Source organism: Odocoileus virginianus, chromosome 26, assembly GCF_023699985.2.
Source record: "Odocoileus virginianus isolate 20LAN1187 ecotype Illinois chromosome 26, Ovbor_1.2, whole genome shotgun sequence".
Taxonomy (NCBI): Eukaryota; Metazoa; Chordata; class Mammalia; order Artiodactyla; family Cervidae; genus Odocoileus; species Odocoileus virginianus.
Window position 1 is genome coordinate 39,934,131 of NC_069699.1, and position 24,104 is coordinate 39,958,234.

General features: G+C 36.0%; 1 protein-coding gene across 35 annotated transcripts in view; it reads right to left on the minus strand.

The window, feature by feature from the left end:
- Positions 1 to 24,104, minus strand: part of SLMAP (sarcolemma associated protein) — a 146,471-nt gene that overhangs the window by 12,642 nt on the left and 109,725 nt on the right. For 23 of the 35 annotated variants that reach the window (XM_070455861.1, XM_070455850.1, XM_070455855.1 and 20 more), the window contains 7 exons: positions 15,188 to 15,247; positions 10,479 to 10,559; positions 10,128 to 10,187; positions 4,696 to 4,818; positions 3,604 to 3,678; positions 1,039 to 1,359; positions 517 to 634 (listed from right to left, as the gene is read on the minus strand). In XM_070455861.1, coding sequence (XP_070311962.1) covers positions 517 to 634; positions 1,039 to 1,359; positions 3,604 to 3,678; positions 4,696 to 4,818; positions 10,128 to 10,187; positions 10,479 to 10,559; positions 15,188 to 15,247 — 838 coding nt within the window. Of the gene's footprint in view, positions 1 to 516; positions 635 to 1,038; positions 1,360 to 3,603; positions 3,679 to 4,695; positions 4,819 to 10,127; positions 10,188 to 10,478; positions 10,560 to 10,702; positions 10,881 to 15,187; positions 15,248 to 24,104 lie in introns of those variants that run through there. The other 12 variants (XM_070455870.1, XM_070455867.1, XM_070455856.1 and 9 more) reach the window with 2 other exon arrangements.

The following is a 24,104-nucleotide window of genomic DNA, read 5'->3' on the forward strand; positions in this document are numbered from 1 at the left end:
TGACAGATTTAATTGGTTTTAGAGCATTTTTGATCTTATAGATTATTACTTTTTACATAACCCTGTTTGATAAGGAAAAGTTGATTCTGTGTCTTTGAATAATATAAATTCTTTTATCCCAGCCATCTTCTGATGAACCTTATAAACAGAAGGGATCACTGGCATGAAAGAAAAAAACAAACTTGCATTTGAAATTTATTATCATTTAGCTTAAAGGTGATTTTAATCATAGATCATTTGCTGCTTGTTTGTTTAGAGCTTTGGGAATGGGGGTGGGAAGGAGGCTTTTAATGAATCTGTATTCCATGAGTTCACCCAAAAGAAAGGACACAGAGGTGGTGCCAGATAAAAAGTGCTTAAGAACTCATTTAGTGGGGCTAACCTACCACGTAGCCAGAAAAGAGTCTGGCTGAAAGTTTTGTTCCAAAAGGTATTTAAGTATCAAAACTAAATTAAATTTAGATGAAAATCTAAGATACAGAAATATTTTGAACCTAAATAAGAGTTCATGCATACTTGTGCAATTCTTTTTCTTGCCGCTGCAGTTCTGAAGATAGCAAAACATTTTCCTTTTTTAGAGAACGGCATTCGGTATCCAATACATTCCATTCCTTTCTTAACTTCTCTAGTTCACCTAAAATAGTCCCAAAACACATTTATTAATATAGGAATGTAACTATTTTTTCCCCCTTAAAAAACAAAGATTTTATATGGCTTTTCCTTGATTTCTGTTACTTTGCAGTTATGCCTCAGGGAAGTTCTCATCACCCTGAACTTCAGTAATATTTTTTTTTCCACTTCACTTTTACAAGACAAATAATTTTTAACAGTATTTAAATAAATGTAAAATTGCTAATTTTTTCAATTCATTGTAGAGCTTACAGATGTGAAGAATGTTTATAGCCCCAATATAAAAACATTGCTTTTATACAATCAATCATTATGGAAGAGAAAATTAACCTGACTGGGTTATTCAGTACAAGTTATGAAGTTATCAGTGTCAAGCATGAAGAGCTCTACGTAAAGTACATTTCTCACCTTGCAGCCTGGTTGCTTCTTCCCTCTGCTGGTCCTCGCATTGTTGACACCGAAGCTGAAAGCTATTTTGCAAACTCATGATTTCTTTCTCATATTCAGATGCTGCTTTCCGCCACCGCTCAAGCTCAGCTCGCACTTTCTTAAGCTCTTCTTGTAAAGAAGCAATGTCAGTGTCCCGCTCAGAGGCAGCCTTTTCTGCTGCTTGATGAAGGAGTAAAATTTCATCTCGGGCACTAAGCAATTCATCTCGAGTACTTGCGATTTCACTATCCTTCTCCTCCCGGAGATTCTCAATATTGATGTGTAACCTCTGTAGTTGGGCTACAAAAGTATAGTTATTCATCATTTTCTTAGTCCATGTAATCAGGAATAAAAGAACAGTCCATATGGGACTGTAGTTACTGCACAGTCCCGGCTGTCAGAGCCGTTTTGTTGCTTTTGATTAAACTGTATGAGCAATCCATGTTTAATGCATAAAACATCAAAATACAGAAACACAAAGAGAGGAAAAAAGCTCAAAGTGATCTTTATTTCTCCCACACAGAGAAAATTACTTTTAACATTTGGTACTTATTTTCCCAGATTTTTTCTAAGCATTTATACATATATAAAAACAAAAATTGGCAGCGATCGTAATAAATACAGTGCTCTCTATGCTGCTGGTGATATTTTTTAACGACAAAACAGCTATATTAACTTTCTTCACTAATCCTTTATTTCAGATATATTACGCTGTTGAGTTTTTAATTACTCATGACAATACATCTTATAATGCAATCTTGATTTTTTCCTTCCATAAGGGTGAATTCATAGACACAGAACTGCTTGGTCAGATGGTAAACATTAATAAAACCTTTGATATTTTTAACTCAATTTTCTTTTGAATTGTCAATTAAAGAAGTTTTCTCTGATAGTGATCTAAAAATAGTCCACTGTCATTCTCTAGTCCTTTGCTCTTATTGGCTATCACATTATATACGTATTTGCTTTTGTTCATCTTTTTCACTACACTGTACATCTCATGTATACTACCCCCAAGACTAGAAGAGTAAAGAACCAAGGATTATCAGTTGAATTAATGAATTAATAAAGCTACTGAATACTGCCTAGTCAGAGGTATATTTTTTAAAGCTCTGGTCTTGTTGATGTGAACTGGAAACAATCTGTATAAAATCATACTGGGTTCAGAACTAGAATACTGGTCTTTGTTACTATAACACAAGAAAATTATAGGTATAAAAAAATTCCTTAGGTAGAAAAGAACAATTAAAATAAGAGGATTTCAGCCTTGGGGAGGAAGAGGTTGCCTCATAAATAAATAATAAATACTAGACCATTTAAGTTTGTGGGAAGCAGTAAGAGGTTAACAACCTCAACATCTGGAAGGGCACGATGGCCAGGGATTACATGACCATGGATTTGTGGATAAAATCATGAAATATACATGCTGGCGCTAGGGGGCACTCAATGATGCTCATGTAAGGCAGCTTTACCACAAGAGGCAGCACTACATCACAGAACTTCAGGGATAACTGCCCATACACAGTACAGGATGGAAATACAGATATAAGGCAGATTTATGTAAATTAATGGATAATAGCATTAAACTGTAATAAAACTGTGAAGAACGCTCATGAATTTAAAAATTCATCTACCCATCTACCCCAGAAATTCTTGTTTGACCATACTACAATTAAATTTTTGAATGAAATGTCCGACTCAAAAAGAAGAAATGAAAACCCAAAAGACTGATTTTTCTCTGGGTATTTTAGGGCAAATACCCTAGGCCTCACACATTGACTCCCCATTCCATCTCAACAGGGGTTACCCGTCTATTTAATTTCTTTTTACCCTGCCACTCAAACAAATATTTTAAAATAACATTGGTTCCTTCTCTGATGATGAAGGCAAATTAATTTTACTTTAGGGATTTTACAATGGCATGGGAAAGACATCTCCTGGAGTATCTCACAGTTATAGCCTCAAAGTACCAGGAGCTCTGGTTCAAAGAAAACCCTGGACAGAGAGGTGTCTTTCAGGTCGTTTCTGTGAAGACTCTGTGACAGCCCAGACAAAGAGACAGCAAAATGGTGGGCATGAAGAGCAGCCGTTACCAATGAAGGCAGTGCAGGGACCACTGTTCTGTTCCATGAGGTAAACAATTTTTGCTGCAATGCAAGTGTGCTACGAGCATTAGAAATAATATCACCAACAAGCTAAAAGTGCTGATGCACCGACCGACTCAAATTGATACCCTGTCTGAAGGTCTCCTCTATAGCAAGTCACTATGTAACCCAGAAAATGATAGTCTTACAAATTCATATCTTCACTCTTGCTCTCCCCACTCCAAGTGGGAAGTACTATTGTAGTACTAGGGAATGTTCCCTCTAAAAAAGAAAAGAAAAGGCCACCAAGAGCCAGTTACAGTCTCAGATTCTAGGGAAGAATCAAAGCCATGAAAAATGGGGACCCTGTGCAGTCTTATTTTCCATTTCTTTTGAATCACTACAAACAAACAAACAAACAAACAGTAACAATCCCAAATAGCCCTGAAGTGTTCCATACCTTGAAGAACCTGTATTTGTTTACTGGATTCCTCAACTTGATTTCGATAGGCTTTTCTTTCTTCTTCCAAAAGAGCTAGAAGTAAAGTACAATATGTCTAATTTTGTGATTTAATGAAAATATTCAGAATTGAGCAACTGGAAAATCCTAAGAAACTCTCTCCTAAAGCTCATGAAAGGAAACAAAAGTTAGGCAGTAAGTATTAGCAGTATTAGCAATCAGCTAGTTTAAAGATTTTTAGGAGCACAAAACAGTAGTAAGTCAGTAATAAATGTATCAACTGAAAGGAGCTTTCTATACCTTATATGGCTGAGATAATATATGCTGTTTTTTACTTGAGAAGCATTCTTGATAGCTGTTAATTAACATTGTGAGCTTAAATTTGAAAACCAGACTTAGAATCTTCATGTTCACTGCCAAGTACATAGTAAGTACTTACTGACAGGAAGTCCACGGTTCCCTGTGGGATGCAAATCTTCCTCCTGGTGAGGAAGGCCATTTTAGAGAACATGAGGATTCTAAGACTTTGTAAGATACTAATCGACTGCAACTAGATAACTACTGTGAATGATATAAAAAGGTTAGCTCTAGGGGACAGCACTGACTCCAACTGGCATATGACTGCATAGATAAGTGAGGTACTAGAATAAAAAGTGGTTGGGACATTGGAAGATTCTCTAGCTTAACCTTGCCTGGCTCCTCTCACTTACTTTAGCATACACTGTAAGCCTGCAGGGAATATAAATGTCCCTTATCTTATGTTGAGTAGCTAATATTAGGTATAATTAAAATTTAGAAATTAATATTTCTATGTTTTTCTCCTTCTATTGTACTTAATATGTAATTAACTCTTAAGATTTTTCATTGGAACACGTCTTTCTTGATCATCAGAAGAAGGTCATACCACTATAACTGTCTCCACTTTACTGATCTGAATCATAAGCTCAGAGAGGATAAGTAAAATCCCAAGATCACATATCTAATAAAGTCATGGATTTGGAAGAGGATAACTATGCCTCTGGACTTGGGGCCATTCAGTAATATTTTGTTGCTTTCACATCCCCTGAAGAGTCAAAGTAATCTTGATCTCACCTTGAAGTTCAAAGCATTTTTGTTTACTTGATCTAGCTAGTTCCTGGGCTTCAATCAACTCCTTGCGAAGATGCTGAATTTCTTGTTTTGCCTCAATTTCTGACTGTGCACCCTGCAAGTCATCTGACAAAAATATGTTTATTTTAAAAGCAAGAGTTAGTATGATATCATAATCTCTACAAACAAAGATTAGCAATCTTTCCCATGTTTAGACATGCATAGTTAACAACACAGCACAACTAAGTTTAATAAAATTTAGAAGCAAATTATATTAAGCATTTTAGTCATTTTACCCTGGAGAAAGAACACAAATATAATTAAATATATATTTAGTAATTAATGGCAATGGTACTATAAAACATATACTAATGTATAATAAATTGTTTTACTTATGTAAGGCTTATGCAGAATTTATGTAAGGCTTGATACTTAGTAATATGAACATAATATTATCCTAATTCAATTTTGAAATTTGTTGATAACAGGTCAGAAATTTTTCACTTGCAACTTAACTGGAAATGGAAAAACAGAGAGAAACTTTTCCTCAAGAAAAAACATTTTAGCATGATTTCCCCAGTTGTGGAATACAAAATAAAAACTAAGCTGAAAGCTCCACTGTGCTTACTCTCTCGTCACTGCTTCCTCAATGTCACATACATAACAAGCAAATATTCACTTAGTTATTAAATAATAATAACGTAGTGATCATATCAAAATACATTAGAACCAGCATTACATCTCAAATAAACTCCTTCCCTCCTCTCTCTCTAGTCACTCTGCTCGTCTTTCATTGTATTAAAACTCTCTACTACTGAACACTGCCTGAAATAAATGCATCATCAGGTAGGCCATGCTCTTCTAGTATATTCTATTATTCTATTCGACTATTGCTTTGGTTTACAATAGCTCAGGCATAACAACTTCAATCCATCAGGAAAGAACTAAAAATAAAATTTCATGATGCAAACACAGCAGGTCTAAGATATTATAAACATGTGTTTTTATCCTCATATCTTACTTCTCCCTGTCAAAAATTCTAACTCTAGGTTCATGTACTTTAGCCAGTCTATCAATTCTTCCTTCGAAAAGTCATGGTAAAGGTGGAGGAAAAGCAAGCTGCATTATCATAACAACTACAAAATTTCTCTTTCAGCATCACACATGGGAGTCTGCAAAGGTTCTAGCTGCCCATCTCTGGATTTGTCATTATACAGGATAACGTCCTTATTTTTTAGGAGTATTAAAGTAGGAAGTGTCATGATGCCTTTATCTTTTTTTTTTTTAAGTTCATTTACAATGTTGTGTTAATTTCTGTGTATACCAAAGTGACTCAGTTATACAAATATTCTTTTTCCTATTTTTTCCATTATGGTTTATCACTGGATATTAATTACAGTTCCCTGTGCTACCCAGGAGGACACTGTTATTTATCCATCCTATATATAATAGCTTGCATCGATTAATCCCAAACCCTTGATCCTTCCCTTCCCCACTCCACCTTCCCCTTGGTAACTACAAGTCTCTTCTCTATGTGAGTCTGTTTCTGTTTCATAGATATTTTCATTTGTGTTGTATTTTAGATTCCACATATAAGTGATATGGTATTTGTCCTTCTCTTTCTGACTTACTTTGCTTAAAATAATAATCTCTAGGCCCATTGATGTTGCTGCAAATGGCATTATTTCACTTTTTTTTATGAGTGAGTAATATTCTATTGTACATATGTACCATATCTTCTTTATTCATTCTTCTGTTGATGAACATTTAGGCTGCTTCCATGTCCTGGCTATTGTAAACAGTGCTGCAGTGAACACTGGGGTGCATGTATCTTTTTGAATAATGGTTTTCTCTAGGGATATGACCTGGAGTGGGACTGCTGGGTCATATGGTAGTTCTACTTTTATTTTTTTAAGGAACACTATACTCTTCTCCTTAAAAAACTAAAAATGGAGATTCATAATTCAAAAAGATATATGCACCTCACTGTTCATTGCAGCCCTATTCAAAATAGGCAGGCAGAGGAGCCTGATGGGCAACAGTCCATAGGGTCACAAAGAGTCGGACATAACTTAGTGACTAACCACACACACCCACACAGAGTTCTCCATATTGGCTGTATCAATTTACATTCCCACCAAAAATGTAAGAGGGTTCCCTTTTCTCTATACCCTCTCCAGCATTTATTGTTTGTAGATTTTTAAATAATGGCCATTCTGACTGTGGGAGGTGATATCTCACTGTAGTTTTGATTTACATTTCTCTAATAGTCATGTTAAGCATCTTTTCAGGTGTTTGTTGGCCACCTGGGTGTCTTCTTTGGAGACATTTCTATTTAGGTTTTCTGCTCATTTTTTTATTGTTTATTTATTTATTTTTTATATTGAGCTGTATAAGCTGGTTGTATATTTTGGAGATTAACCCCCTGTCAGTGGGAAACTATTTTTTCCCACTGTTAAGGTTGTCTTTTTGTCATGTTTATGGTTTCCTTTGCAGTGCAAAAACTTTTAAGTTTAATTAGGTCTCATTTGCTTTTGTTTTTACTTTCATTACTCTAGGAGGTAGATCAAAAAAGATATTGCTGATTTATGTCAAAGAGTGTCCTGCCTATGTTTTCCTCTAAGAGTTTTATAGTGGGGCCTTACATTAAGGCCATTAATCCATTTTGAGTTTATATTTGTATATGGTATTAGGGAGTGTTCTAATTTCATTCTTTTCTGGGTAGCTGTGCAGTTTCCCCTGCTCTAGTTACCGAAGAAGCTGTCTTTTCTCCAATGTATAGCCTTGCCTCCTCTGTTGTAGATTAGGGGACCAAAGAGCAGCCTCTTAGTTTGCTAGTCCTTCTGATCAGCTGGCTTCCTTCTTGACAACTAGATCTTTTGTTGGCTCCTTTGATCTTCCCATTGCTCTTCTTTCTCTATAAATTTCCTTTGCTATCACAGTCCATCCCTATGCAGAGATTTCCCAAACATTTCTTTCTGGCCCAGTCTTATCTTTCTCCACATCTGCCCAACACAGCCTGCGCTGTACCACACTTTCCTACTGGTAAATGTTACTGCTACATTAAACAGTCCTATTTGTAAATGTCAGCACTATTTTAAAGAAATGTATGCCTTTCTTTTCACTCTTGGGTACTCTCACTTACCTTTAACCAACTCATTTGGAAGGCCCATCCTGACTACTGCTCTACCCTGTCTCTGCCCCTAGCCAGGAAATTAGCTGCACTCTCCAAAGTTTCCACCATACCTACTAAAACACTTATGACGTCAAACTAGAAACATCTCATTGTCTACCATATCATTTAAACTATGTCTCTTGTTTTTTATATGTCCTGTAAGGTGGCAGTTTGGCAGCTGAATCTAGAATCTTGACTAGATTCAAGTTCAGCTTTTTTGTGGTGTGACACTTTCAGAGTCATGGCAAATGATACTCCTCCATGAACTGCCTTTCTTCCCCATCTTCTAAGATAAACAAAAAGAAACAAATATATAATCTGGACATTCTTTCCCCTTTCTTTGACTCCTAATGGCAACAACAACTGAGAAACAGCTTATCATCTATACCTCTTCTGTTGCCAGTTTGACTAGAAACTCCTCAAATTCCAAGTACAGTCTTATCAGACTTTGAAACCACTGAGGTCTCTGGCACAGTTCCCTAAAGGAAGCAAAACTGCATTAGATACTACTTGGTCTGAATTCCAGTTTTCTTTTTACCTTTTTTTTCCTTTTCTTTTTACCTTTTTTAAGGAAATGACTTCAAGTACATAAAAACCTGTGGATCAAGCCACAGCTTTATTTCTCTTTCTAAAGTGACATATGTTGACTAAAAATAATATTTCAAGGAAAATTACTACTGTTTCATCATTTCATTTACAGCTCATGGTAACTGTTTAATCTACTTTAGATGCCTTTCCTAATTCTAGATGACTAACATGACAGATGGTGTATTATAATTCTAAACAAAGATTGACTGTTTTTTAAAAAGGGAAATAATAAAATTTGAAGATAATGATTCAAGAAGCCAGGTATAGGGTTTCATTGAATAAAATAAAGGGGCTACTGTCTACAACTCTCAAGGTTTGGCTAGATCTGTCACTTTCCTAATTTTAAACTTATTTGCTTTTTTCCTAAAAAAAGAAAAGAAAAGCCATGTCTCAAACACCAGAGGTCATTTGAGAAGAGTGTAGATCAGTAAGAATACTAGAAACTATGATCATACTTAAATGCAGGCTGGCAGCTGGTTCCCTGGACCAGTAATCTTCAGGACTTCTGGTTAAGGGAATTCAATCAAAGGTGGCTCAAACAGCTATGTCAGCTTCAGGATCCATGGGAGAAGAAAAGAGAAGGCCATGACGCCCAGACCAAGGAATTCTGAGAGAATCTGGGTAACCTCTTTGCTAACCACTTCCAATTCTAATTGTTATGTAGCGAGGAGAGCAGCATGATCATGCAGAGTGAAATCAAGGCTTCCGTGTGTGTGTGTGTGTGGAAGCGTGTATGCGCATGCATGCACCCAGTCACTCAGTCATGTTCAACTCTTTGTGACCCCAGGGACTGCAGCCCACCAGGCTCCTCTGTCGATACAAGTTTTCAGGCAAGAATACTGGAGTGGGTTGTCATTTCTTCCTCTGAGGGATCTTCCTGATCCAAGGACTGAACTCACATCCCTCGCAGCTTCTGCACTGGCAGTTGTATTCTTTTTTGTTGTTGTTTTTAATTTTTTTTAATCTCATTTTATTTTGTTTTTTTGGCAGGTGTATTCTTTACCACTGTGCTACCTGGGAAGCCCAAGGCTCCCTTTATATAATCCAAAACTGAGGGTCTGAACTGGGCGATCCCTTAAGAGCCCAGCCAGATGCAAAGGCATTTCTATACAAAGAAAACTCCACAGGCTGCTTTTGCTGCTGATTGCAGAGACTTGCCTGGTATTGGTCCATTGCTACTAAAATACTTAACCTACTGAGCGGGACTTATATGTCAATTTTTCTTGTGTACAATAAGGCAATTATAAAAGAGACTAAATGCTGGCAATCACAGATTTATCAAAAAGACACCCTAAGGCACTTAAATAGATAGTTCTTTCAAGGAAGTTAGTATTTTTAACTTTTTCTAATTTACATTAAAAATGATAAGAGTTCCTGTCAGAGACATCAAGGTAAACACAAAAAACCCACAGCTATATTTCACATTCTACCACTTACTGCTTTGCCCTACAAATAACTTTGATTGACATAAATTATTCTACATGTAAACATTTTTCTTTGAAGTATTTAAGCACCAACATCAACATTTTAATTTTTAGTTTCTGCTACTATAGACAAGCTATCTTACTCTTCTAACTAAAACTTAAAACATCATGTAATACTTGGAACTGAATTTGTGCCAAGGGTGAATCCAATGCCCTGGTTTAAATGTCATAAAAACATGTTAAAGTACCTTTTAATAGGGACACTTTAGCAAGGGGTTCATTTAGGTCTTGATCATCCATTTGGGCATCTACAGAGGGGAAAAAAAGAGAATTATAAACAGTAAACTCTATCAGCAAGCTATCCTTTTCAAAATAAGTAAGTGAAACTTACACAGCTATTGTATTTGGATCATTGTACATAGTTTTAAAATTTATCCAAATTATCAAGGGAATAATTTGATAAATAGAAGTACTGCTTCCCCCCCCAATACAAATTTTGAAATCTCCACCCACACCAACCTGCATACCTGAACTGCTCAGTAGGCAACAATAACTAACAATAACATCTGCAGAGTTATAGACATTAGGTTAAAACTCACCTGTAGTGTCGTCACTACTTTTCTCCTTGCTTGGACTCAGAGTGTCTGACAAGTCGGATTCCTTCGCTCTTGCCTGGTTTTCTAACAAGTAGGAAAAAAAAAAGTAGAATCGTGTTAGAATTAAAAAGCTTGTTATCAGTAAAACTGCTTCAGGCTATGCGTGCTCTAAATCTACTGGTATGCAAAATACTTTTAAAATTAACTGAGGTCACTGAAGTTCTTACTTCTTCACCACTCTAGTCCCAAATGGAATGCTGCTTATTACACGGAGCTCAGATTAAATTATAATGTGGATCATGACTGCTGTGCAGAGGGCTGGGGCTTTTGTTCAAGGCTGTCCACTGGCCAACTAGAAACAAAAATGAAGCAAGCTTTGCTAAAGTATTCGGAGAACTGCAACAAATATAGCAAAAATTTCCAGGACAATGTGGACATTGTATGAAGATGAGGAAAGAAAATGATTCCATTATATAAAAACAATAGTTAGGTTGCCTTAGTAATATTTATACTCATTACAAAAACTTTAAAAAATTACCTTTTTTAAATTAAAAGTAACACTGAAAAAAGAACATTAACATTGGCCTTGTATGTCTAAAGAAAATGCAACAGTACCTGAACCACAGGCCTTAAATTCTTTGCTTAAATTGATATTTCCTTAAACTTAAGGACCATTCTCACTACTTGGCCTATTCAATCTATATTAAGATATAGCTTAAGCCCATCACTTCTAAGGAAGTGTTCATTTCTCCAGCATGCTGCTCCTTTTTTTACTGTATCTTCTCTGGGACATAAGTTTTTTACCATTAATCGTGTTCTATTTTATAGCATTCTATGTATATACATATATCTTATTTCCTCAGTGAGATGATAAATTCAGTAGATATATACTTTTTACAATGTTATGCACTTGACTATACTGTTTCTGGTAATCTGTATCAAAGATGTAAATGTACATATCCATTTATAGTACTTTTTCCTAAGGAAATAGGCAACATATAGCATATATCCATAAGGATGTTCACTGCAGCATTGTTCATTACCGAATGGAAAACGTTCAAGATAGACTCACTACTATTTTAGGGATGCACATTTACTTTCTAACTTCACACTGTCATAAACTGTGTGAAAAATTAGAGTGAACATATATTGTTTTCATAATCAACTAAATCAAGAGATATTTTTCATCTGAGAAGTAGTCAGAAACATATCTAAAACCATCACTGTCAAAATAATACAATATTGAAATATAACTTATTATGGCTATTCCATATAAGAATAGCCTAAATTTGTGGCTTAATTTGTGTAATGAGTGATAGATTATAAGAGGCTTTTTGCATCTTTTCTCACTGCCATTTCTAATCAAAGACCAACTGCTGAGAGACAATGAGCTTGGATTAGAAATGAAGTCACCGATCGCTGAGGCCCACGGGAATCTAATCTGAGACCTCTAGTGTGCATTCACAGTGTGTTCTAGTTAGACATTTCTGAATGTACTAGTTTTGATCACAAAGTTACAGTCTCAAATAAGGGAGGTGAATACATCTTATCAATATATAGAAAGAAAAGAAACCATTCTGTGGGAACAGAAAGGAAAAGACAAAAAAGACTCTTTTAATTTCAATATTCTTGGCAATTTTATGATCAAGATATCAAGGTAAACCAAGAGGAATGTATTTTCAGACATATTCTTCTGGCTTACAAACAACTTTTATTTCCTATCTGGAACAGCAGCTAGGAAGGTAAAATTGCCTTAGAGGTTTCCATTAAGATCTTAGAATATAAGCTCCATGAATGCAGGAATCTTTGTCTGTTTTGTTAACTGCTATATCCTCAGTCCACAGAACAATGCACAGTATGTAGGAGGTGCTCCAAAAAGAGATGATTAAAGACACAGTTTACTCCAAGTCAAGTCATGAGCCATCATTGTTGTGTCTGACACTACAGTTATTATATGGAGGCAAATCAAATCTATTCAAGATGAAACACAGGACACAGCAAACGAGTGACAAGAATCTCTACTATTTAAAACCTCTACTCTTCAGCTATGAAGCAGCACCCAACTTCCCTGTATTAAAATTCACTCAGTCCAGTTCAGTTGCTCAGTTGTGTCTGACTCTTTGCGACCCCATCAACCACAGCACCAGTTGATTTTTTTCTGCAGTACTTACTTATTAAAATGCATAGCAATAATATGTATAAGAGGGGTAAACAGAAGCACAGCTACCAATATCAATACCAAATTGCTCCCAAACTGGCAAGTCTACCATAAGGTGACTGTTTTCACTATATCTTCAAGCAGACATAACAACGGATGGGCAAAACAAATATAGGCCAGTTCTAATAACTGGAACCATTATTTGCAAAGAAAGAAAGGTCAAGAATCAAGGGGGGAGAGAAGAACTAACTAACATTTGCTAACAGAAAGGTGCTTCCTGCTTACTGCTTATGCAGTACTTCATTAAATTTCCATAAGACCCTGTAAGTTATATACTGTCTATGCCATTTTATAAATGAGGAAACTGAGGTTTAAAGTACTAAAGTAAATTGCCTGAGGGCACAAAGCCAGTGGCTGGTAGAACTGGAAATTAAAAGCCAGTTTGACAAATTCTTGTTTTTTTCCTACTGCTATCTTTAAATCTACCATAAACATAAAATTACTGCAAGTTGAGTCAGGGCTTAAACAGAAGGCATGGGCATTGGGTGAAATACCTGAAGGAAACATGAATACCACCAAGACTTGTAACAACTAGTAACTGGCAATTTCTAGCAACTGATATTTTTCAATGCAGAAAATTCTATTAAAAACATCACCAGTGAAAGTATTTAAAAAATAAAATAATCCAGCCAATTCCAAAAGAAAATACTTTATAGCTAGATATAAAGCATTTAAAAGGTAATTTATTTCAGCCATGTTGGTTTGTTACAGGATTAATATACCTCTGCATGCCAACTGTGGTTAGTGCCAGTAAAATGCTCACAGCTGACAAAAATCTCTGGGTATATAAAACTTTTATCTGTATTAGCATTCATTCTTTCCCCCCTTTTTTTATTCAGTTGTGCCACTAGGCTTTGCAGAATCTTAGTTCCCCAACCAAGGACTGAACCCAGGTCTTGGCAGTTAAAGTGCTGAGTCCTTACTACTGGGCTGCCAGGGAACTTTCTGTATTACCATTCTTAAAGGATGTATTCTATTCACTTGCCTGGACACACTTGCTATAATTTATTTAATAAATATCCTTATTACTGGAGGCTTGTGTTTTCTTTTTGCTTTTAAAACAGTACAAACATCCTTGTACATCTGTCCAATTTGTTCTTTTTTTTTCAATTTGTTCCTTTTTAAGATAAAAACTCAGAAGTGAAACTGCTAGTAAATTGTTAAGCATGCTCTTTAAAGTTTTCAATATATATTTTATAGCCAGATTTCAAAAGGAAATCATAACATTTTCTTTTTCAATAATGACATTATGTAATTTCAAGGAAATAAATTCTAACTTATAATGCATTAAACAGAAGCACAAAGGTAGCAAGATACCTTTAATTAAATCTTTAATTAAAATTAATTTAATATCTTTAATTAAAAGCAGCACTGATTTTTTTAAGGCTACATTACATCAAAGCGTTGGCTATTTAACCAACTAATCTGAAAAGGTATTTAGTTGGTGAAGTAAAAGCTATTTTAAAATCTGTTCTCATCTCACTTTAATAAGATGAAATAAATTGCCATACGTACTAAAAATAGCTCACTGTTCTGAAACTCAATGCCTGTTTGCCAGAACAATATTAGTGATGCATATTTTATGCATTCTTTCCCCAAATATGGCATGTGCCGTGCACAAAATTCCAAATGGAAGCCACCAGATAGTTGGGATAACACTATCCTTTTAAATATTTTTAAAAGCCAAATGGATCCAGTTACTGTCATAAAACAGAATTAATGAAACTGAGAACAGCAACCTTTTATTATTCATTGTTTTAATGACCCAAATGATTGTGAATTTAGTTTTAAATTTTATATTGACATGTTCTCCTGATAAAAGTCCTAGAATGAATAATGAACATATTCCACTAAATTTATTTGCCCAATTTCCCTACACATAAAAGTGACTTGACAACATGATGCTTTAAAACTTACTTTTCTTTACTAAGGTCTGACAATTTTTATAGAAAATAATTAACAGAATAAATTACTTCAAGCAATTATAGGACTATTCATCATAAAATATAAGGTTCTACATAATCACTTTTGTTTAAATCAAATTGAGATGCCAGCAATTAAGATAATATTAAATATCATAACAAATATTAAACGTACAATAACTAGAAAAAGAGAACTGAAAACATTTTTCATCTGTTTCAAACAAGTTTACACTTTATTTGATTAAAAATTTTATATCAAAGCTGAAAATAATGCTGGAAGTGAGACAGAGATCACAACAAATCTTTAGTAGCTAACGAAACCTATTCTAAGCATTAAAAAAAACCCACACATATATACCCTTTTAAAAAGAAATCTTCCAATGAACATATTCTTCTTAAGACAGAACTCCAACTGTTTTATATTATTATCTGGTACTGTTACTGGATTGTGAGCTATAAGACATAAATTTATGGTTAAAGTGCTATGACCTTGGAAATGTACACTAACCTTCATTATCCAAGAGTTGTAAAAACCCACAAAAAATGCCACAGAAATCCCACAGAAAACCAACCTTTTGAAAGCTTTGTCTCTTCTACTACTTTGGTTAGGTGCCCCTCGACGATCAGCTTCTCTGCCAAAGAAAATAAACGTTACTATCCAAGCCCAAACTGAGCAGCAAGCATTTCCCTGAGCAGGGCAGTGTAACACATTCCATGACCAAATTTAAAGATGATAGCATTACTCCCATGACTAGGCTTGAACAAAAACTTGAACCTGGAAGGGGGAACTAAGAGAACTTGAACTATACTAGAGGAATCAGGTTAATGCAGAAACCCGAGAGTAAGAAAAAAAAATCTGCCTTCAGTTTTCATTAATTTTTGCCTTATTTTATTATTAAAAATCTTTTTTTCACCTTATTGTTATAGCCTTGCACTTTTTAAAAGACTCAGAAAAAACAAAGCAACACTCTTTAAATCAACAATATTAACTTGAAATAAAGGAATTCTAGGAAGGTATTTCATTTAGATAAAGAATACAAATCATACCAACAGCTTACATTTCCCTATTGATAAAATTTAGCAGAGATGTCTGTATGACATGTTTCAGTAAAATAAATCATTTTAGAAGAGATAATTATTTAAATAAATTTAAAAAAATTTCTATGGGGCATTCATTCTCTGTAAATGTATAGTGTAGTTTCTTTATCATTTATTTAAAGTTGGATTTTCATATTCTACCTTTTCAGTCAGGAGGATAATATATCTAATTCTGTATATCCCATTATCTGATGATGTAGGTCACTTGGTCTCCTTCAATTTACACTTTTGCAATATCTGAAATAATTTCTCTATTCTTCTACCCTTCAACCCACTGCAAGTTGGTCTATAACTATCACCCAACCACTGAAACAGCTCTGAGATCACTCATAATTTTCATTTCATATAGGCTCTGTGTGGCATGTGGCACTGTTTGCTCCTACCTCCTTGATAAAAAGAAAAGACAAAGTCATAAATTTAGATAATTTCAAAAGGCATTATACAAGATATATAATATAAGATGTTTTACTCAGCCTGTTTTACTCCTTTCCATTCCTGAAAAATCACTTCCCACAGACAACAACTTTTAGCTTTTAGTCATTTCTTTTGGTATTTACATTCACATTTCTAAGTAATATACTGCTATTTCTTAACTTTTCCATTTTAGGCATTATTTACTGATAATCTCTTACAGATGACTAAGCTCTCATATTCTAATTCTCAGTAAGAGTTACATTTTGTCCATCTGCAATCAGAATTTATGACTATTATCTGCATCTGAGTTATATGCCATAATTATATTTTTCTTCTTATACATTTAGTGTTTCTAGAACTTATAATGTCCTCTTTTGCTTTGCCAACTTAAAAAATATATCTCAAACACAGCCCAAGTTCTTACAGAACCCTAAAACTCTAAATATCATCAAACATACCAGGAATCTATCAAATATTCCTGTCTCTCCCTTCCCCTAGTCCTTTCACCTTCCTGCTCCAGCCTGAACTATATCCTGTGCAGAATCCCATGCTCCCAGACTCCAAATATTGCTTTTAATTATTTGTTTTTGGTTGCACTGGGTCTTCTGTTACTGTGTGCAGGCTTTCTCTAGTTGCAGAGAGTGGGGACTACACTCTAGTGGCGGTGCATGGGCTTCTCATTGCGGTGGCCTCTCTTGTGGAACATGGGCTCTAGGCACACAGGCTTCAGTAGTTGCAGCGCTTGGGCTCCGTAGTTGTGGCACATGGCCTGAGTTGCTCCACAGCATGTGGAATCTTCTCAGACCAGGGATTGAACCCATGTCCCCTGCATTGGCAGACAGATTCTTTTCCACCGCGCCACCAGGAAAGTCCTCCTCTTCCTATTTTATTCTCTTATTTTAGTGTAACATATCCTCTGATAATTTCTGGATAAGAGATTGATAGAAGGTAAATGCTTTGTAACTCTGCTCCTCTGAAAATGCTACTGTTCTATGCTCACATTTGACTGATGGTTTGACAGATACATAACTTCACAGGAAAAACTGTCATTCAGAATTTAAAAAAAAAAAAAAAAGTTTCACTGTCTTCTAGCTTCAAATTGGAAGGTAAGTCTACTGGCAGTCAGACCCTTGGTCCTCAGTATGCGTGGTAGAGATTTCTTGTGCTCAGCAGCACCTGGTTTGCCTAACCTTTCTGGGCACCTGAGAAGACTGCACATTGCAAGTCCCTAACTGAAGAAGGTCCATGTGATTGGTTCTAGCCAAGGCGGAAGCATTTAAAAGAGAGCAGGACTTTTCTACACTTGTTCCTTTCCCACTCTAGAAACAAAGTGTTCAAATTAATCTCCATTCCTGAGTAACAATATGGAACAGAATGTTCTCCCTCACCATGGACATGTAGCATAAATGAAAAGGAAATATTTGTGAGGTCCCTGGTGGCCTAGTGGGCTTCCTGGGTGGCTCAAATGGTAAAATATCTGCCTGCACTGCAGAAGACTAGGTTTGATTCCTGGGTGGGGAAGACCCCTGGAGAAGTATTCTTGCCTGGAGAATTTCATGGACAGAGAAGCCTGGTGGGCTATAGGCCCTGGGGTCGCGAAGAGTCAGATATGACTGAACAACTAGCACTTTTACTTTCACTTTGGTGGCCTAGAGGTTAGGATTCTGGGCTGTCACTGCCGTGCCCTGGGTTCAATTCCTGGTTGGGGAACTAAGATCCCACAAGCCTGTGACACAGCAAAAAAAAAAAAAAAAAGTAAATGGCTGAATTAAGCTGTTATGATTTCAGGGTTTATTTATCACTATATTATTTAGTTTATTATGATTAATAATACAGTATGAGATCCTTTGTTTCTCCCTGGCAATTTTCAGAATCTTTTCTTTATCTCTGGTGTTCTTAAATTTCAGTACCTCAGTATATGGTCTTTTCTAAAAAGAACTGGGGTTAAATTCACATAGTGTATTAATTTTAAAGTGAGCAATAAAGTGGTATTTAGTATATTCACTATAATATGGAACTACCAGCTTCATCTAGTTCCAAAATACTTTTATCACCTCAAAAGAAAACTTCATATTCATTAAGAATTTTCTTTCCATCCTCTAAAATCTCTAACCTCAAAATCTCTAACTCTACTGTCTGTCTGTTTTATGTTCTAAAGTAAGTTTCTACTCTCATTCTCTCTGTTCTTGTGTTTTATGTCTTTTATCTTTTACTATGAATGGACCCATTCATCACACTTAATCAAGTTTACTGCCTCCTTTTTAAAACTCTTTTCATTTGGATTCTAGGATACTACCCATTCCTACTTCTTGTGTATGTGCTTGCTCATTCCTTTTTTCTCAGGCTTTCACTGACTTTCTTTTCTTCTGATTATGATCTAAATATGTATAAAGAAGTCAAAAAGCAAAAAAGAATTTCATTTAAAAGTGGGCAGAATATTTGAACAGAGATCTTTCCAAAGAAGATATACAGATGGCCTATAGGTACATGAGGTCTTCCTTTGTAGCTCAGTTGGTAAAGAATCTGCCTACAATGCAGGAGACCCAGGTTCAATTCCTGGGTTGGGAAGATCCCCTGGAGAAGGAAATGGCAACCTACTCCAATACTCTTGCCTGGAGAATACCATGGACAGAGGAGCCTGGCAAGCTACAGTCCATGGGGTCACAAGAGTTGGACACAACTTAGCGAAAGGCAATGCAACAGGCACATGGAAAGATGCTCAATATCACTAATCATCAGTATGGAGATTCTTCAAAATAGAACTACTATATGATCTAGCAATTCTACTTCTAGGTATTTACTTGAAGAAAACAAGAACACTAACTGGAAGAACAATAATGCACACCCTTATTCACTGTAGCATTGTTTACAACAGCCAAGATAAGGCACCAAAGATGAATGGACATGTATATATAATGGAGTATCATTCAGCCATAAAAAGAGAATGAAGTCTTGCCATTTGTGACAACACGGGTGGACCTCAAGAGCACAGTGCTAAGTGCTAAAACAGTGCTAAGTGCTAACACGGTGCTAAGAAGTCACGGGGAAAGACAAATGCCATATGATCTCTCTCATGTGTAGAATTTAAAACAAACAAACATACAAGCTCATAGATAACAGAACAGACTGGTGGTTTGCAGAGGTGGGGAGTGGGAGTTGGGAGAAGTGAATGAAGGGAATAAAGGGGTAAAAAGGGGGTAGGCAAACTGTAGACTTCAAAAGTCATATGTGAAAAAACTAATAGATATGATCTCATATAAGTTAAATTTTTCTACATGATCAAACTCACCATAAACAAAGCTAAAGAGCAAGTGCAAACATGGGAAAATGTTTGAAAAACAAATAACAGATAAAGGTTATTAATCACTTCATTCATTCATTGAACCATTAACCATTAACTATTATGTGCCAGACACTGTCCCAGGTGTTGGAAACATTAGACTGAACAAATGACAAAATCCCTGCCCTCCTGGTTCTTATTCTAATGGTGCTGGGAAGGCAGGCAATAAAGAAATAAACAGTATGTCAGAAGGCAGTCATAGCCAAAAACAAAGCAAGGAATGAGGAAAGGGCCTGGGAAGAAGGCAAACAAAGATATGACACCTTCCAAAAGCTAATAACAGAAAGTCAAATAACACAGGGGAAAGAAAGGCAAAGAACAGGAACACAGAATCCACAGGCCAAGAAATGCAAATGTCTAGTAAACCTGAGAAATCCATGGTCTACCCACTAACACAATACCATGGCATTGTTTGCCCATCAGGCTGGCAATATACTGAGTTTCAGTACTGACTGAGACGGGGTGGGTAAATGAGTAGCTTTCTGTCCTTTCAGGGGAAGTGTAAATCAGTATGATTATTTTGTTCAGAGGGCGATTTGGCAGGAACTATCCCAATGCTGAAAGTTGAGGCCCTTTGACGCCACAACCTCTCTTCTGCACATCACACTGGAAAGAGAGAGGCTTGTACAAAGATTTCCAATGCAGCATTGTCTGCACTGGGGGAAAGCAGAGTACAGATTTTTATAGTTCTATCAAGCAAGAAAAAAGAAATTAGTTTCTGAAATCTCAAAAAAATATTAATAGCATTAACTACCTGCTACACTTAACTTCTACATATTGATGCCTAGTCTCGTTCTCACTCTCTTCCATTCCAAAACCCTGATGTCTAACTACTTCTCAAACATCTTCACCCAGAAATCTCACAGGAGCTTATCCCATCTCGCAAAAACTTCTCTTCCTTTCTCTGGGATGAATTTGGTATCTCTTCTCTCCCATTCCATAGCTCTTCATTAGTGTCTCTATTAAGCTATACTGCATATATTTATTTATGTCCATCTTAACTACCATACTATAAACTCTTTGAAGAATATACTCATTACTTCAAATACTATACATCAGATATAGTGCCAGATACTTTTCATGGATTACCAAGATAAATCTTTTAGGTCTAGTGAAAGCAGGAGGTATCTTATTAGTAATTTCTCAACACAATTGTGTCACATAATACAGGTTCTACAAATGCTTGTTATATGAATATAGCAAATAATTAAACAGAATAAACACAGGTTCTAAAAGCCACTTCAATCTTTCTCTAGAAGACTGAAGTACTACCTTCTTCAAAAAATTATAAACACACATTAGGAGAAATTTATTGCTCAAAACTCTATCATCCTTAAAACAAAATTTTAAGTCCCTACCATGATCTACAAGGTCTGTAAGCCAACTGTGGCCCCACAGGGCCAAATTCAGCTTGTTGCCTGCTTGGTAAACCAAGTTTTATAGGAACACAGTCAGGTTCATTCATTTACATATTGTCCATGGCTGGTTTCCACCACAATGGCAGAGTTGGTACTTATAAAAGAGACCCTTTAACATGCAAAGCCTGAAATACTTACTATCTGGCCTTTTGTTTATTTCTTAAAGGCATTTTTATTGTTTTAAAACTCCTTTAGACTTGCCTTGGGTTTTCATGTGGTTTTTCTCCATCTCACACACTCTTTCCCCAGACACTTGTACAACTCACTCAGCTTAATCCCAAATCTATTCAAATCCCACATAACACTTTTGTTAGTAACTACTTTCCTGATAGGTACAAAAGAGTTCCAGAAAAACATCTACTTCTGCTGTATTGACTATGCCAAAGTCTTTGACTGTGTGGATCACAACAAACTGTGGAAAATTCTTAAAAGAGATGGGAAGATCAGACCACCTGACCTGCCTCCTGAGAAATCAGTATGTAGGTCAACAAGCAACAGTTAGAACTGGACATGGAACAACAGACTGGTTCCAAATAGGGAAAGGAGTACATCTATAAGGCTTTATATTGTCACCCTGCTTATTTAACTTATATGCAGAGTACATCATGAAAAATTCTGGGCTGGATGAAGCACAAGCTGGAATCAAGATTGTGGGGAGAAGTATCAATAACTTCAGATATGCATATGACACCACACTTATGGCAGAAAGTGAAGAAGAACTAAAGAGCCTCTTGATGAAAGTGAAAGAGGAGAGTGAAAAAGTTGGCTTAAAGCTCAACATTCAAAAAACTTAAGATCATGGCATCTGGTCCCATCACTTCATGGCAAATAGATGGGGAAACAATGGAAACAGTAACAGATTTTATTTTGGGGGCTCCAAAATTACTGCAGGTGGTGATTGCAGCCATGAAATTAAAAGACGCTTGCTCTTTAGAAGAAAAGCTATGACCAACCTAGACAGCATATTAAAAAGCGGAGACATTACTTTGCCAACAAAGGTCTGTCTGGTCAAAACTATGGTTTTTCCAATAGTCATGAATGGATGTAAGAGTTGGATTATAAAGAAAGCTGAGCGCTGAAGAATGATGCTTTTGAACTGTGGTGTTGGAGAAGACTCTTGAGAGTTCCTTGGACTGCAAGGAGATCCAACCAGTCCATCCTAAAGGAAATGAGAGCTGAATATCCATTGGAAGGACTGATGTTGAAGCTCCAATACTTTGGCCACCTGACGTGAAGAAGAGACTCATTTGAAAAGACCCTGATGCTGGGAAAGATTGAAGGTGGGAGAAGAAGGCAACGACAGAGGATGAGACGGTGGGATTGCATCACTGACTCAATGGACATATGTTTGAGTAAGCTCTGGGAGTTAAGTGATGGGACAGGGAAGCCTGGAGTGCTGTAGTCCATGGGGTTGCAAAGAGTCGGACACAACTGAGTGACTGAACTGAACTGAACTGCCCTGATAGCTTAGTTGGTAAAGAATCCGTCTGCAAAGCAGGAGACCCTGGTTAGATTCCTGGGTTGGAAAGATCCCCTGGAGAAGGGACAGGCTACCCACTCCAATATTCTTTGGCTTTCCTTGTAGCTCAGCTGGTAAAGAATCCACCTGCAACGTGGAAGACCTGGGTTCGATTCCCAGGTTGGGAAGATCCCCTGGAGAAGGGAAAGGCTACCCACTCCAGTATTCTGGCCTGGAGAATTCCATGGACTAGTCCATGGGGTTGCAAAGAGTTGGACACAACTGAGTGACTTTCACTTTCACTGCCTTATAATCTTCCATTTTTACCTTCAATGGGCTTATCACTACTCAACATATTATTAGTCTATTAATTTTTTTCTCAAGAGAATGTAAATTCCATGAAGGCAAAGCTATCTGTGTCTTGTGTCTTGTTCATTTCTATACACCACAAAGCTAAAATAATGCCAGGTAAATACATAGTAAGATGCTTAATAATACTTGCCAGATGAATAAATTAGGTGTTTATTTTTAGAGATCAAACTTGGAAAAATTATTTGAATACTTTCCTCATTCTAAAAAACTAAGGATTAAACACAATTAAAAAGTTTTGAACAGTATCAATATTAAGTGCTAAATAATAATTACCTGCTATTATCACTACTGAAATTATTTAAGATTATATGATCAGCTCTAGTGAATCATTAGTACCCTGCAATTAAAATATTAAGGAAAAGATTATTGTTTTCAAAAAGGTTTCTGACTACTAGTTCTCAAACGTGGGGTGGAGATCTCAGCTATTTAGGATTACTGGAAGTAAGAGACCCCTCAGAGGCAAAACAGAACTTCCTTGTAATGATAACTGCAGGTCTTGAAAGAACTACTTCCCGTGGCACAACTGAAAGATAAAAAAAGATCTTCTTTTTAAAAAATAAACTCCCTCTTTTTGAGTGTTACTTTACAGAGGTAATTATTCATTTTTCCCCTATTTTAAACCATACTTAGTATAAAACATAGCATCCAGGAAGGTGCATAAAACACAATGGATAGGCTAATATAGTCTTTTTTTTTTCTTTTAAAGAGAAAACATCTGTATGACTATAGTCCAAATTAAGAAACAGAACCTAATCACCACCCCCAAAGCCTTCTACATTTGCTTTTCCAATCCCATAAAGATAAGCACCATCCTGACTTTTATGGTACCTAATTTCTCACATTTCTTTATAGTCATACTACTCAAATATGTGTGACTAAATAATATAATTTTAGTGCTTTTGAACTTTGTTCATCCTATATTCCTCAGTGTTTTTTTTTTTTAACCTATTTGAATACTGAAAATCTTTTGGGTTTTTTCCCCGGTTCTGAACTACTGTGCATAATGCTGCTGTGAACATTCTTGAATCTGTACCTGATCCATATACATATGCCTTTCTGCAGAGAAACTACCAAGAAGTAGAACTGATGGTTTTAATAAGTTTGACAACATTTGAGAACCACCACCAAAGCACGGTCAGAAAACATGATAGAATTGTAAAAAACCATCAAATATTGTCAAAGACTGAATAGAACAGAACCAAATTTATTTCTTGGCTGATAAAAATATAAGACATAGTAGCTATATTACTATGTGGCACAGAATGAAAATTAATAGCTACAACCAACAGAAAACAGCAGATAAACAGCACTAACCATCAGATATGGGTGTCAGTTCCCTAGGGACCTTAAAACAGAAAAGAAGAATAAATGCCAACTTGGAGAATATT